We start from the raw sequence: 17,188 nt of genomic DNA, 5'->3' as shown, positions 1-17,188 counted from the left end.
CGAATTTACATATAATGGTTTGGTTTATCTCTGCTGGAGATGCTCAACCAAATGTAAAGGTGATAACTCTGTGAATGGATCTTTCAGAGTTTATCTAAAAATCAGGTTGTAGGGGATGTGACTTGGATTGGGACCATGGAACAAGAGTAGCAGAAGAGCCTTTCCCTTTACAACAATTTCCTGAAATGAAAAGTTCAGAAAACATACCATTACTGTATCTCTGTGTTTATCCCAGTGGAGTAAATAATGGCTCCCCAATGCTGTTTTAAATCTGGAAATGGTGCAATAGAGATGGCCCATCAATGCCTACCAGCCACAGTGACTAAAGGGAACCTCTATAGTCAGAGGCAGCAAACCTCTGAGTACCAGTACAAGAGGCAACATTGGGGAAGGCCTTGACCTACATGCAGGGTGTCCAGCTGAGTGTAGGAAATTCTGTGTGTTGGGGGGGGGGGCAATAAAATCAATGTTGTGCCAATGCTGCAATGTCACTTCCAAGATGAACCTGGAAGTAAAGTCACTATGTTAGGCTAACACTTGGGACTCACCTGAAGCTCACAGAATTTCCCTAGAGCAATAGCAGGAATCTGGGGGGGGGGGGGTGCAGAGCACCTGGAGAGCTGGCACTCCTATCCCCATTCCTTGTTTGTTTTCCACTCCAGGGCACCAGGCTGGCCACTGTGTGAAACAGGTTGCTGGTCTGATCCAGCAGGGTTCTTCTTATGTTCTTATGCTTTATGCTTAAACCCCTCTCCTCTGGCACTGCCATCCCAATGTGAATCAATTCTCATGCAACTCCCTCCCCCCCAAACTACATGCATTGAATTGGAATGGACTGATACAGTACATGTTCATAGGACTCTCTCTCTTGAAACAACATGGTTCCTGATCACATGGAGAAAGCTGTACATGTATAAACACTATACATGCTTTCCAAAGAATGTGTGTAGGACAGGGCAGAACTTGCCATAGTAATCTCACCTCCCTCCACACATGCTCCTTATCGCTCGCATGTTACAAGTATAAAAACAGCAGACTTCTGCTTGAGATAAGCTTTTACAGCTGTTTAAGTATAATTTGTCTAGCCTATGCTGTGACTGGTTATCTTGTTTTTGATTTTTAAATACTGAATAAAAATTGTATTTTAATTGGCAGTAGCCACCTTAGATACCTGTTTTTTGGGGTCAGCAAATTACAGGACAAACAAATATATATCTTTGAACAACCGTGCAGTTTGATGCAATGAAAAGTCCTTGATTATGGGAATGACGACCCAGGAAGTCCACCATAGGCCCATCACACCTTGGAAACAATCCCTTGCCCTTTCCATGTCTCTGCAATCCAATGAGAGCACTTCCATCATGCCACTTTTGTGCCAGGATCCGACTGAAAATATGAAGCCTGCTCTCAGGGATTGCCCATCTAGTTAACATGGTTGCATTTGCCTATAACTGATGTTAATTGAGTGGTAGACTGTACAGCTGTACATGCAAACAGCCATGGAGCTCAACAGCTAGATTTTCTTTCTAGTGCAAGGTATTCTCTCAGGCTTTTTTCTTAACTACTGGCAATAAAAAAGAATGGGGTGGGGGAGGTGCCACTTCCTCCATTCCTAGATCCGCCAATGGAGAACAAGTAACCTAACTCAACAAGAGCTCACAGCCGGGCAGGAAGGGAGAGATATGTGACTGCACAGCCAACTACTCAATGAACATCTGTGATAAATAAGTACAACCATGTTTTCATCTTCATGGTCGCTATAAATTCCCACATGGGAGATTAGCAAGGTGACTCAAAGAAGGAATGCAGCAGTTTTTCTCACTTACTTGCATTTCTAGAAGAGATATTGATAGAGTTGTGTTCGGGGTCTGAGCCCCAGCCCCCAGACTTGCCAGGAAGGAACAGCGAGAGGCAACCAGGAGGCAGCAGCCCTGCCACCCCAGGTCCAGAACCTGCCTACTTCAGGGGGAAGGGGCAAAAGGCCAAAGCCTCAGAGGGCTGGAGGGAGCAGGGAGAGACCAGCTAGTCCCACCCTCCAGAGGGAGGAGAGGGGGCTAAGTAGACCAGAGGGAAAGGGCCAAGGCAGGGAGAATAGGGACCTAGCAGCAGCCCAAACAGAGCCCTTACCAGCCAAGGAGGAGAGGCAGCCACTACAGCCCAGAGCCACACCCCAGCTAGAGGACAGTAACTTGGCTCAGGAGATGCTAGGAGCCAAGCCCCACCAGGTGGAGCTGCCACAGACATTCTGGGGGAGGAGATGGGTAGCCCCACCCAGCATCAATGGGCAGGCAGCCCAGAAGCTGGCCAGGGCAATTCCTCACGAGCAAGGCCAGGGAAGCTCAGCAGCACAGAGGCCTACTGGGGCAGCTCCTCATGAGCAAGGCCAAGGAAACCTCAGCTGGGGATGGTTCGCATGTAACCCCACCCTGCCAGAAAGGCAAGGAAGCCTAGAAGGGATTAGTGATGGGAGGGAAGAACCTGAGGGGAGGCACAGCTGGGTCAAGTCAGGAGAGGGAACAAGCCTGGAAGGAGGGTGGGGCGGAGAAAGGAAACCCTATAAAGGGTGGCTAGGAAGAGCTCTGGGGTGGTGGGTTTGAGTAGGAGTGATGGAGTGGAGCAGGAGCAGAGTGAGAGCAAAGACAAGGAGGAGAGTGGATGAAGGAGGAGGAGATGGCAGAGACCAAAGAGGGTGAGTGGCACAGGTTGAGTGGGCCAGTGAGTGGATTGAGAGGGAGTCTGGGTGATGTATACCGCCCCTCCTTCCACAGAGCCAGGGTCCTGCAGAATCCCTGGCCCCCCTTTGATGTCAGGAGCAGACCGCCCAGCGGTGGCCTCTGCAAGCCCTGACAAGTAGTGCTTTCAAAAAGGAAATGAGGATGATCATGTCATTGTTAACAGGGGTAACCTCCCCACTAATCATACCTAGGCTCATGCCTAGGGTGTCAGTATTCACAATATATGAAGGGGTCCCAAGCCAGCTCTCATACAGCATCAGCCCTCAAGTGGTGGCTGCATTGCATTGCAGCAAGCAGCAGCCCTGGGCACAGCTGCTGCTGTTGCAGTTGGGCAGCCAGAGCCTTCCACCACATGAAGTGTTGTCTGGGAGGGGGAAGAGGATGCCTGGATCATGGGGGAAGGGCCTTGCTTGCCACTTGCCTAAAGCATCAAAAACCCTTTGGCCAGCTCTGGCTGCTTGACATGTTGCTTCTAACTAGACTCCCTTCAGAAAGGCTGCAGAAGAAGTTTGTGCTATTATAAAGTGTGCCAAGATGGACATTCTATGTTGGTTTGTAATAGCAGGTGCTTATCAAGAGGACAATATAGTGAGAAATGAACTGTGTTGATACCCCCATACCATGTCTACCTTGTCCCAGAAGACAAGGTAGTTCTTTCTGAAACTCTTTGTCTGCTAGCTATGGGTGACAGTTGTTTTGGTCATTTCAGTCCAAGGATACCTTCTTCAGGAGGAGGCTCACAACTGCATCTTTCAAAGCAGTTGGAACTACAAACTCCCAAAGAGAGCTGTTTATTACCCCAGACCCAGTCAACCAACCCAGTCCAGCATGCTATTATTAGCCATGAGGGGCATGGCCCAAGACTGGACATAGTGGGTGGCACAGTTCAAAGCACAATGTCCACTTCATCAGGCCTCACCAACTCATACAACTAAGACCAGACTGCTTTCTAATAACATTCTGAGACTGAAACAGTCCAACTATGTGTAAGTCATGCAGATGCTATCTGCAAAATGCATTGTGATGGAATCACATCAGGTTTGTATGTTTTCTCAGCCACATCCTTTGTGGATTGAGATAAATGCCCTTTCACAATCTTGAAAAGTGCTGCAGTATGCAGACTTAATGATGGTATAAAAGAAAATTGAGATAATTTCACTACCACGGTATAGGCATGATCATGTGATCTCACCTCTGGTGATGATGATTAATTGTGATGAAGTCTATGACAACATGGAAGTTTTACACTAAAACTAAATAGCAAAGAAAGTGTATGAAGTGCTCAAACAGTGCAATCCTAAGCAGAGTTACTCCAATCTAAGCACACTGAAATTAGAGTACTCAAGACTATTGGAAGACACACCCACACAGCAGGCCATTTTTTCCATGGCTCCCCCCGCCCTATTTTTCTCACAGAAAAGTTGGAAATTTGGGGGAGCCCTGAATTTTTTTTGGTGATGATGCATTTTATGTTGTTAAAGTAGTAACATTAGTTTAGGTTTGATACGACAGTAAGTATTGTATATATTTCAATTTCTCCCCCAAATTTCTGTGTGTGTTTTTTTCAAGAAAAAAACAAAAAATGTTTTTCTTTCCCATAGCTTTAAAATTTCAAGAAATATTACATCTCTAACAGGGTCTCCATTTTATAAAGCACTAAAATCTGGAGATTCAGTGTCAGCAGGAGATCCAAGGAAAAAGTACAATACTGCGTGATCTAGAACAGCATGCATACATTTTTTCAAAGAAAGAAAATAACCACAGATCTCCCCCAAACAGTGGAAATGACACCAAGAAACCAAATTCTGCTAAGGCATCATGTCCAGTATGTTTTTAAAAAACCCAGAAAACATCAATTTTGGAGTGGGGGAGGTCCAATAAGCTTAGTAAAATATATGGGTCACTAAAGTCTGAGAAGGGAGAAGAAAAAGTTACTCAAGTAATTAATACTATTTAGTAGATTAAAAAGAGGTGTCATGGGAAAGATGAGCTTCCAAAACCATCTACAAATCAGGGGGGGAAACTGCAATCTCATGTGAGCTACCCTGACTGGCTTGCTTTCTCAGGGAACACTAAAGGTTCCAAACAGAAAAGGAAAACATGGAGTACAGCAAGTAGTAGTTTGTACATCCAAACACAGTGGGATTCTCTGTGGGAAGGATAGAGAAAGATGTAGGAATGAGAAAGCCAAGCCAAAAAAACTTTTACAATGATAGCCTATGTAAATAAAACTCCAGGATCTAAAAAGAGGTCCTTTTCCCCTTCCCTGCTTAATAAATAAGGATTACTGAGAATAGCCTGCTGATCAGTCTCAGGGGAAGTAATATATTGGATAGCTTCCTTAAGGAAGAGACAGGCCATCTCCACCTAGAGAAGAGATGGGGAAGACCTTGGGCTGGAGTATGCAACACACAGAGATCGTTAACTTATAGGAAACCATGAGAGTTAGCAATGGAGAGAACCTGAGAAAATGGATGTAATCACCCAGAAGCTCCCACAGGGAGGAAACATAAGCATGATTGACAAGTCAGGAGACCACCAAATCTTTTACTCCTTCATACAGCGTAAATCATCCTAGATGACAGAAAAATAAAGTTAAAAGGATTTTTTTCTTCCATGTTTGCTTCCGGATATACCTTTAACTGGTGATGCCAGGGATAGAACCTCAACCTGGCATTTTATTCAAGCAAACTCTGTGCACTATCCATGAGTAGGGTTGCCAGGTTAAGCCTGGCAAGCAGTGGGAAGGAGGGGAAGGCAGCAGGAGAAAAACAAATAAAAATAAGGCTCCAGCCTAATTGATGGCACGTCGCTTCTGGGGCATAACTCAGATGTGACAATAGATTGTTCTAGGAATTGCAGAACTCTATGGTAAAACTCTAAAAAATAAGGCTCCAACCTAGTCCCTGGCATGCCACTCCTGGGGTACAACACGGAGGGGACTATATTGGCTTTAAGAACTGCCAGAAACTCTTATGACATGCAAGCAACTAGGCTGGAGCCTTATTATTTATTTTTCTTCTGCTGCTGCTTGGAGCAGTGGTAGGCAACAGAGAAAATTACCTGGAGATTGCCTGGCCATAATGGGCAAATGGCAAACCTACACATGAGCCACCATATTCTAAAAAGAAGGGGCAGAAAAGATGATTCCTATGGATATGATAGTGAGCTTTTCTAATCAAAGCATTGTTTTGTCTGAACTAGATGTTTCATAATCCTCAAGTGGTAATGTAGCAGTCTTCTCTCAAGAATCCTCCTTAGTCAGGGTACTAGCTAATCCCAGCCATAGATGCCTCAGAAAAAACAACTAGAATATTCAGAAACTAGAACTAGAATACATAAAGATTATCTGAGATTGGTGAGGTAGATGACCTCAATATATAATCGATGGAATTGAAGAGGTGTGGATGGAATCAAAGAGGTGTGTGTTGTTCTTCCTCAAAAAAAGGGAGGTAAAAAAGATCATAATGATCTGCTAATTAGCAATTTAAAAGGAAAATTGCAAGGAAGGAATTCCAGGTGAATAATGTATGTCCACACCAACCACAGAAGGTGAATGAGGCCATCAACAGCTATATAGAGGGCCACTGGGATAAGTAACCCTGTGCTCATAGAATGTACCAGCATCCCTGAGCAGTCAGTTTAGCAAGAGTATCTGTGTCAAAAGGACTTCCTCCTGTGGTAAACCCATGCTGAGTAGAGACATAATTTGTCCTTCAAAGAGACAGGTGTGGAGTTTATTACTCATTTATTTCCCTTAAATACCCCATATCTGCTTTAATGGGGTCCAAAGTGGCGTACAACATTGTCCCCTCATTCATTTTATCTTCACAACAGCTCTGTGAGGTAGGTTAGACTGAAAAATTATCACTGCCCAAGGTCACCCAGCAAGTTTACATGGCAGAGTGGGGATTTGAAACTGGGTCTCTGAAATCCTAGCCCAACACTAAACACAGGTTTTATTGTGAATAGTGGTATTTAGGAATGACTCCAGAAACATGCTGAATCCAACAGAAAATAAGAACTCTTCCCCAGAATTCTCAAAGAGGCAAAGAACCTTGGGGGAAGGGTAGTGCCCTTGACTGGTAGGAAGATGGGAGTATGGGCAAAGACTGTGCCAACATACTGGGAACAGACAGGAAAAACTGCCTTAAAACGATTGAGTTTAGGGGAGCAGGCATAACACCCCTACTGGGAAAAAGGAGCTTCAAGACATTGCTTCCTCAACTGTTCTGAAAGGTGGCCATCGAACCAAGAGGAGAAGCTTAACAGGTTTGCCATCAAAAGGCTACAGATCAAGTCCAAGGTCCGTGTAGGAAGGGGCATGAAGTGGCAAGAGTAAGCTACGCATCTGCAGTGAAAAAAACATGTGTTCCTTGCCAACAGGCAGAACTGGAGCTCCTGGATCCCAGGCTGAGCAATACTTGCATTAGCCTTAGAGCTAACTATTAGCTGGCTGCAGCAAGCCAATGGAAATGATGCTGGTTTGTCACCACAACAGCCTTTGTAATTTGGCAATAACTGGTGAAAGGGGCCACACTGACCCTAGAGGGATCAACCAATACTGAACCAAGGCTTCTCTGTCACTGCATTACTCTTTAGAGGGTGTCTAAGCAGGAGGTTCTGAGTCCCTGTATCTAAGCCTCCTTACAACTCCTGGCCATAGGCATACTTTCATATTACACAATCTCCACGAGGGAGAGGGGGTAACCGAGGAAAATACCCTACGAAATGGAAGCTGATGAAGTAACGACGTATGAATGTATTGGTTTATGAAGAGTCTCATGGTTGGCAACCGTATATTGGCAAATTGTGAAGGCTTTTGAAGAAGCGTGGTGCAATGAAATGGGGTACCAACGTAGCCGGTAAACCCGTTGCCGTTCTCCTGCTGGGAGTTGTCCCTAGTCTGTTTGGGCGCTCCCTTGGCGGTTTGACTTTTTATAACATGCTCATTGTTGCTGTTGCTGAAGATTCTATGCCTGTAAATGAAATACTTTCATATTAGGCAAGACTTGTCAACTGTAGAGCTCAGAGGGTGTTTTACCTAGACGCCATACTCCGACCTTACTGTTGATGTGCAACTGAAGTAATAGAGAACATAGATTACCCCATCTTATTCTATGACCTGTTAATGACACCCAGAGACCTCTGGATTACACCCATCCTAAATCTCATGTGATTTCTTTCTTCTAATTGTTTATTTTTTTGCTACAGAACCCAATCCAGAAATTCTGTCGCCAAATTTCTAGCAATTGTGGTTTCTTTAAGCTGCTACAGAGATGGCTTTTATTTGCCATGTTTTGTTTGAATGTTCATTGTTCTGTTTTTTTTTTAATTGTACTGTTTTACTCAAGACCTTTGGACAGAGGAGCATAATAATAAAGGAAAAGGAAGGAGGTTCCAAGATTTTGAGAGCTGAGATTGGTTCTGCACTGGAACCAATGACTCTGACCTCAGAACAGAGGAAACCACAAGGAGTGAGGAATGCCTTTAGCCAGGCAGGTGCACAGCCAGATGCCTTTCAGAAGAGTGGAAGTGAATTGGAGGGCTGTATTTGACCAAGCATCTGGAGTAAACAGACAGCCTTTCCCTCTGACTGGGTGGGCAAGGAGTGCCATAAATCAAGCTGACTGCAGCCAAATCCTTTCATAAAGAGCTCTCTGCTTATCAATCATGCTGAAGACAGAATCAGCCAGCCCATAGGGTTGCCAGCTCCATGTTAGGAAATTCCTGGATATTTGGAGGGTGGAGCCTGGAGAGGGCAGGGTTTGGAGAGGTGAGAGACCTCAGCAGGGTATAATGCCATAGAATTCACCCTCCAAAGCAGCTATTTTCTCCAGGAAACTGATCTCTGGCATCTGATCAGGGGCGAATCCACATTACTCATTCTAAGTCGCATGTTCCCCACATTCCCCACGCAATCCCGAGTGCCGGTCACATTACCTCATTAAACAGACGCATTTCATTCGCATTTCTCCCGAATATGTGGTCACAGGTTTTCAACGGGAGTTTCACGGTGGCCATGAATGGGCCAATGCGCAATTTACACGTTTTTTTAAAAACCACCCCCCTTCCTGTCTCTCCGGCTGTTCCGAGAGTTTCTATTGGCTGATTCAACTTGCAAGTGCTCCATAGTCTGCAAAAGACTGTTTTTGACTTCATAGCATTGGATTTATTGATTATGCTGTTCCTGAATCAAATCTGGTAGTTTGAAAAATCAGTTTGGGGTGAATCCATCCTCAGAACGGACTCGCGAAACTTCCTTTTTAACTGTTTTTTTATTTTTTTATTTTATATTACTGTAATATCGAAATTACGGTGAATCAATCATTCGAAATAAAGAAAACACAGAGCAGGACCTCCATCACTCCTCCATGTTTCCCCCAAGTTATAATCGGTCCCCAATGACATTTTACATTTCCTCGAAAACTGTCAGGGATGATGTTCTATAACCTCACACAAGGAAAATGGGGCGCGAGACATGTGGGCACACTGTCGGGTCTCCGTCAATGCATCAGAGAGACAAGACATCATTATCTATATATCATGATATCGTTATACCAAAGTTTTGAGCAAAAAAAAAATTGAATACTTGGCTAAAATGTGAGAATCGCGCACTCATTCTACGGAAATTTTTTTTTCTTGAATTTTTATTCTCTGCTTTTGTGAGACAGAGCTTCCTTCTTTAGACACGAGTAGGAATGAAGATTGAAGCTCTGCCTCAGGCAATTCCACACTCTGAAAATATTGTTGGTCTTTATGGTGCCACTGATCTGTCTCCGGGAAGATTTGTTCCCTCCCTCAAAAGTGGAAAATGCATGTGTGGGGTGGATGTGGATTCGGCCAGTGACTATTGGGAACATAATGACACTCCAAGGAAATGAAACTTCAGTAAAATTCAGGCACTGAACTGTCCTGCATAGGAAATGCCCACGAAAGCTTCCCACATGCTTCCAAATTTCCAAAAAAGAAACAGGAGAGAGCCATCAGTGCTGTCAGTGGGGGAAAGAGAGGCATCATTATCTTCAATGATGTTTCTTTATAAGGCAAGATCGAAATAACGGAAAAATGTGCTCAAAATTTTTTTTAAAAAATGGGTGGTAAAAAAAGGTCCCGCCCCAAAAAGCGGTTTTCGAGCAGCCGTGTGACCGGAGGGACGCGTGAGAAAGACGGATTGGAAGCAGGAATGTGAACGAAGAGGAAAAAATCGTGGATTGGAGGCAAACGGAAGATATCCGATAAACATGCGGGTAATGGGTGAATGTGGATTCGACCCAGCTGTGATTCTGGGAGATCTCCAGCCATCACCTGGAAGCAGGCATCCCTAATTGTAATTCCTCAGACAAATAAAACATGAGAAGGTTGTCTATCAGACCATTATAATGCCACAGTCAACATGATCTGAAGATCTGTGCCAAAAGATAAAATTAAAAACCTCACATGTTTCTTCTCTAAAGAGAAAAAAATCTTCAAGAATGAGGTGAGGAAGAGAACAGAGAACAGCAACAGAGGACTTTAAATTTATGTTTTCCTTCAGAGAAAGCGAGATGTGGAAAAACTGGCAGGGGGAGCATGAGAAAAAGCATCGAGAAAAAGCGGAGAGAAAATGGAGGGACACTGCTCTCCACCACCTCCTCATTCTGGAAAAAGGCGGGAAATTCTTGGGGGGAAGTTTCTTCTGAGACTGTTCCTATTTGGGACTGCACTGTGACCATGATAATGAAATACACTTCTATGGTTTTTAAACACTGGAATTTGTAAGCAGACTCCACCATATAAAGCAGTCAAGTCACTTCCAAAGCAAACTGAATAGTCTTCTAAACACATTTTTTTCCATTCAAACTTGCAAAAGTTCAGACCTCTTATGGAAGGATAATAATACAACAGGCTGAAATGTTTTCTTGCGCGGCGGATGCTGCTTGTAACAGGATTTCCTGATGTAGACACTCCAACTTCTCAGAAAGGGGTGCCTGGAGGGGATGGTTTTGAAACGTTCCATTCACGTTCCTAAGACATTTCTGCTTTTTTCCGCTCCCTTTTTTCCTCACTGAATGCTTTGCATTAAAATAACCAGCCTCTTTGTGCTTTTATTGTGTGGCCGACATTGTAGGGCTTTCAAAGGGAGCAATCTGATCTGAATAAGCAAGGCTCCTCTAACCAGTGTGGTCTAAATCTAACATAAGAACTGCCCTATTTTTTTTAAAAAAAAACATTCCTGCAGGTAAAGGCTTTTATTGGACAATTTCATACAAAAGCAGCACAAAATAAATGGGAAGAAACCCTTTTTGAGTTCCATGTTTCACAATATGAAGTCTGTTGATAAGAACAAATTACTATTGTAATTATAATGGGGGATGAAATATTAAGGAGCAGAACATATTACACCAGCAATCCACAACAACATTATTATTTAATAGTTATTTAATAGTTGATTAATTGGTTCATCGATTGAAAAAACCTTTTGACTGCCTAAGAACATACCCCCAATTAACTGGACAAATTTTTTTAAACCTACTGTTTTGAAAAAAAGAGCTTAGAAAGACTGTAAATGGCAGTCCTCCCTTCGCTCTTACATATTTTGAAATATATATAGCAAGATTATGCCTATTATGACAGATATGTGCACCATCTAAAAACATAGGAAGTATGTGCCATTTTTTACTTCAGAACTACTATCTTTGCTCACATACAATGTTAATTACTTATTAATTAGTCAAATAAAGCTCATATGTGTAATCAACTAAGATTTCTTTAAATCTGCAGGATACCCATTTTAGACAGGCAGAGGAACAGTAACTTACCCAAATCCATCCAGTGAATTAATAATAAGGCTGTGGTTCAAGTGGAGGTTCAAAAATGGATAACTGAATAAACAACTCTACTCAGCTGAGCTCTCTAGCTTGGTATTTTAGGCAAAAGAAAGTGTCTTTGTTTCAGAAGCAGGAAGGCTAATAAAACTTAATTTTTGTTTAGGAAAGTAGAGGGACAAGGCAAGAAAAGAATTTTGACTCCCTTCCTTTCATTACTACTGACCATAAGACAACCATTCTTGCATTTATAAATAAGTTTTCTAAAATGACTAAGAGCTGTAGACACAGGTTGTATTTCTTTTTCTCTTCCACTACTTACCAAGGGGATCACCTGTTATGATGTTGTATTCCACTTGTCCACTGGGCCCCGAGTCTCCATCATGAGCCAAGAAAGTCCACACTCTTGGACCTGGCTGGCCTTCTGTGATGTCAAAAGGCCCCTCATAAGAACGTGGGAATGTTGGTTGATTGTCATTGATATCATTCAGGTTTACTAACACCTGAGATTAACAAAAAAAATGCACAGAAGAGTTCTAAAATGCTCAAAGGACAGTGGGATTTCATATCAGATCTAGAAAAAATCCAAGACAAAGGCTGTGTTTGACCACCCAGACTATCACTATCATACTGCTAGCAAAGCATAGAGACAGATCTCTATTGAGTAGAAATCAAAACAAGATTACTAAGTACTAGTGCACAAAATGGAACTTTTTTTACTAAAGAGAACTTGTACACAGAGTAGATGCTACTGCATCAGCAATTTCCACAGACGATGGCCTCTTTAAATCAGAAAAAGCTACTGTGCCTCAGCTGCTCATTTACATTTTACATCTGTCACATGAAGAGCCTGTTCTCCCACAGAGGACACTTGACATCACTCTATGTGACAGCAATTATTACAAGGTAGAACAATTTGTATGTAGCAGCTCACCAAGCCATTGCAAACTTCTCTTTTAAGGCAAATCCAGTGCCATGATAAAACACTTGTCATTTTTACAGTGAGTCACTGACATGAACAACCAACACATGGAGCAATCTAAAAGGGCTCTTTGTGGTAGTCATGGTGCATAAACTGGCCTTTTAAAGCACACTGCTGCAAAACTAGAGAGCCCACTCGCCTTTGTCACTAGTGTAGAATGAACAGATTCAAAGGAGAGAAAGGGAAGGACTGTTTAATGTTCTTACTGTGTTAACATTAAAGTACCTGGAGCAGGAAGAAAAAAAGCTCAGTTTATAAAACTGAGTTGTCCTTATTGATTCCCAAGGATGACAACAAATCAATACAAGGAGTGGCTGCATGATTTTCAGAGTGTTACCATTTTGACTCCCAAGTACTAATTTGAACAAAATGCATCTTGAGGACAAATCAGGAAAAGTACACTTTCCCCCTAAAAATGCTCATAACCATTCTGGGAATCACTGCTACTGTGGCTGCTTTAAATTGCTTTTCTTATGCAATGGCAATGGTAGAATGTATTATTATGCAATAGCAGCAACTGACTAGCAGAGAGGTAACTGCTGTACATGCTTCACAGAATGGGAAAGTATTAATTTCAATAACAGTGGTTTTTTATTTAAAATGTTGAAGGATATGACTGTAAATATGGTAATGGTAAGTAGGTGGATCCAACCATTCTCCACCGATCCTTCCTCCAGTCTAAACAGCCTTGCTCCAACTTAAAAGGTGCTTTCTTCAGTGGAAGAGCTGCTTAAGTTGGAAGTCTCCCTAGATGGGAGAAAAGCTTCAGACTTTGCTCAGTAAATTGTGAGGATAGCGGTAGGGTCTGTCTCTTTGGGAAGTACTTTTAGAGATGTGCTTGCTATTCATAGGTTTCATATTTTTCCCAACAGCAGATACATACAGTTGTGGTGGAGGTGAGACGGCGTGAAGGGATTGGACATTGGTCTGTGGCTGTGACTATCAGAGTGTAACGCCCATGACTTATTTCATAGTCCAGTTCCTTGACTGTGCGGATTTGTCCCTAAAACGAGATCACAAAGAAACAAAAATAGTTGGCTTTCAACAATGAAGGCGCTCAAGGAACTTGGACTGTGGGGCACAGCATGGTAGTGCAAAGCAAACAGTGGCGTGGTTATGTACTAACCATAGTGCTGTTTATGTGAAAGGTGCCCAGGATGTTCCCTTCTGTGACGGCATATGTGACTGTGCCATTCAGCCCTTCATCCAGATCCACGGCACTGATGGTGATAAGGATGGCATTGAGTGTGCCTGGGCCCTCATCAAGTGTGACTTCGTATTGCTGCTGCTGGAATAATGGAGCATTGTCATTCTCATCCAAGATGGTTACATATACTGTAGTAGTAGCCTGTGGGAAAACACAGATACATTTGGAATCATGCAGGTGAAAAGGGATAAAGGAACCACAGATGACCCATGAGTTCAAGTACAGACAACAGAGACATCAGAATTAAATTGGTGCCAAAGACTGCATTCAAGAGATAGGATAAGGGAAAGAATTAATTAAGCCATTTGATCTGAAGCATCAAGTAGGTGAAACTGGACATAGTTGACATTATTTTGCAGTGCTCCCAAAGACACCAAGTAGATCTGTTTCAGCTGGGTAGCCATGTTGATCTGCAGTAGAACAGCAGGATTTGAGTCTAGTGGCATCTTAGAGACCAACAAAATTTTCAAGGTAAGAGGTTTCTAGAGTCAAAAGTTACTTTTTCAGATATCAAATCCAAATAGATGTGTTGGTACTTTTAAAGAAGCCAACTACTTCTGGAAAGCTGCAGTAGCTTCTAGTCCTCTGAATACAACAGTCAATAGAAGATGTCATTTAGGGATTAGTGCAAGACTGTCAGAAATAAGAGACACCATGAAATTGTGGCACTCCCCTACAAAAAGAAGGGCAGCATAGGTTAAGAGAATATTGAGTCAGGGGGCCAATGATGAGATATGTTCTGAGGGAGGCCTTTTGAGAATTAGTACACCAAACAGGTGGCAGCCAAGGGTGTGCCCTCTGAGGCTCCCACAGAGCTTTTGATATAGCTGCATCTTGTGGCTCTTCAGACAGGAGAGTCATTTAATGTGGAGGAAGACTCCTTAGTAGCAGCCCTAAGAGCTCTGAATACCTCGATTTTGTCAGAGCTTAGAAGCTAAACAGAGTCAGTGCTTGGATGGGAGACCACCAAGGAAGGCTAGGGCTACTATGCAGAGGAACGCAATGGCAAACTACCTTTGAATGTCTCTACCTGGAAAACCCCATGAGGTGGAACTTCATGGGGTCATCATGAGTTGTTTGCAACTTGATGTCAGACTTTGCCCTTACCTGGATAGCCTAGGCCGATCTCATTATATCTCAGAAGCTTAACAGGGTCAGACCTGTTGAGTAACTTGAATGGGAGACCACCAAGGAGGTCTAGCATTGCTATGCAGAGACAGGTAATGGCAAACCACTCTTGGCTTGAAAATCCAAGTCTCTTGGCTTGAAAATCCTATGGGGTCATCGTAAGTCAGCTAGAACTCAATGGCAAAAAAAAAAAGACTCCGTAGACTCGAGGAAGACTACTGATTTGGCGAAGTGGAGTGGTAGGATACAGGCCAGTGAAATGTTGATCAAACGTAAGAGAGAAAAATGTTCCTGTATCTTAGTTATGAAGAAAACTGTGGCAGCAGCACTGATAAACTGATGATGCCAAAACTCCTTCTATTCAGCTACTAAAATACGAGAGTTCTACAATCGATTTACTTGATTGCTTATTTGCTTTTCTCATAGACTTAATCATCTGTTGCTTCTGGTCCCCTACTTAGTAAGATAATGCAGAGGAAAATCAAGAAGGCCCTGGAGTGTGCATTAAAACTTTATTTACCACTTTGTCACAGAATCTCTCTTTTTATGGAGGGAGTATTCCTTTTAAAATGGACTCATAGAAACTAAGAGTCTCTTTGTTTATTTCAAAGTAATGCTCTAACTACTAGGGATGTACGATCTGTGTCTGGAAATCAGAAAAAAAGACAGATTTATGCTCGTCCTGCAAAATCTGGCTTTCTCAGTTCCCTTTGAAGAACTCGATCTGATCTGGACCAGGTTATTCAGCTGAAGCAGGGAGCTGCAGGCTGCCGCTGCAGGCATTCACAGGCAGCCAGTGCTTCCTGGTTCATGGCAGGTTGCTTTACATGTTCGTTCTTATTCAGGTGTAGGAGAACCGAGAAATTTCTTGGAAAGGGGTCTTAGGGCTGCCCATGGCTTCTAATGCCATTTTAAAGAAGAATTTGGCCATTTAAAAATGTTGCGAGGACAGGCCTGTGGTGTGGTGGGACCAGATGATCTCCCTGCATCTTTTCAAGTGCCTATACAACCCTATTTCGGTATTTTTAAATGGCCAAATTCTTCTTTAAAATGGCATCCGTGGCAATGGGTCAGACCTGTGGCTGCTATAACATCTACTTTGGCCTTTAGAATTCCTCATTTCAACACTGTAATGTTAATCAGAAGTAATAGGGTAAAGATATATACCTAGACTTACCCTTTAACAGTGTTTTTGTTAACCAAAATAAAACAGGTATAATTAATACATATTTTAATACTCATTGATGAACAGAAAACACTGTGCCTATCTGCAAAATGACAAGTCACATTTCTGCTATCTTCAAGAGAAAGCCTATCATGATGACTAAAAATGAAAAAGAACAGTTTATTGAATATTCATTTTGTGACTGTACTTGCCCTTTGGCACAAAAAAATACTTAAAAATTGGCTTCTTTAATCACAGTTACACCTACTATGCTGCTTTAAATGATCCGAAGCATCCTTGACACCAGGAATTAGCAAATGTTCTAATAGGAAGTCCTGTTTATGCAAATAAATCATCTGCCCCATTAAACCCCTTCCCAATTCCACCCCCCAATTAACAACTAGAAGAGAAGGGCCAGTATATCAGACACCAGTCTTCAAATTGCATGTTTATGGAGTGGTTTGAGTATCAGGACACACACTCTAAGTGCCAGTGTGTTTAAGAGAGTGTATGTCATGTTTGACAGAGCATAATGTCTTCTCAAAACTCTAAAGTTGTGTCAGGTTAATAGAATACTCTCTGTTTCTGCAACAGTTCCTAGACTGGGATGGTCAAATAATGGCTTGGAAAATTCATGTTGCTCTTTGATAGCTGAAGGCTGGCATCCCATAGCAAATCTCTACTAAAGGAAAATGTTTCTGTTAGAAGGAGTTCCTTGTCTATTCTTCCCTCCTGTTGTAACCCTAAATGCTCTACAAAATATTGCCCCTAGGGGTGAAGGGAGAGTTGGAGGTCTCCTGTCCTATGAGAGATCAACAAAAATTGCTCCCCTTTTGTTACATTTACCATGAGATCCAGACCAATGCGGGGCTCATAAGCCCAGCTTGCTTTGTAGCTCAACTGCACTCAAGTGTCTTTCCCCAAATGTCTGGGGTTTTTTTTCTTATCATACAGCCACAATTTGTTGTTGCGCTACAGCTACTGAAGAATGCAGAGTTCCGGTTTTGCTATGTTCCCCGTACCCATTTCTGCTTGCTTAACTTTTCTTGCCCAACTGCCCTCTTCTGGGAAGGGGGGGAAGCATCCCACCATCCTCAGGTATGAGGCCCACAGTTGTCACTATCTGTAAGAAATGAAGAACAGCTCTGCAAAGAGAGAAATACT

General features: G+C 42.7%; 1 protein-coding gene across 1 annotated transcript in view; it reads right to left on the bottom strand.

Annotated features, from left to right (window-relative positions):
* Positions 1 to 17,188, bottom strand: part of CDH23 (cadherin related 23) — an 819,524-nt gene that overhangs the window by 60,058 nt on the left and 742,278 nt on the right. The window contains exons 40-42 of the mRNA XM_054983948.1: positions 13,651 to 13,872; positions 13,408 to 13,527; positions 11,865 to 12,045 (exon numbers count right to left, since the gene is read on the bottom strand). Coding sequence (XP_054839923.1) covers positions 11,865 to 12,045; positions 13,408 to 13,527; positions 13,651 to 13,872 — 523 coding nt within the window. The remainder of the gene's footprint in view (positions 1 to 11,864; positions 12,046 to 13,407; positions 13,528 to 13,650; positions 13,873 to 17,188) is intronic.

This window comes from Eublepharis macularius, chromosome 6, assembly GCF_028583425.1.
Source record: "Eublepharis macularius isolate TG4126 chromosome 6, MPM_Emac_v1.0, whole genome shotgun sequence".
NCBI lineage: Eukaryota > Metazoa > Chordata > Lepidosauria > Squamata > Eublepharidae > Eublepharis > Eublepharis macularius.
The sequence above is the reverse complement of the archived record's forward strand: the minus strand, read 5'-3'. Positions and strand labels throughout refer to the sequence as shown.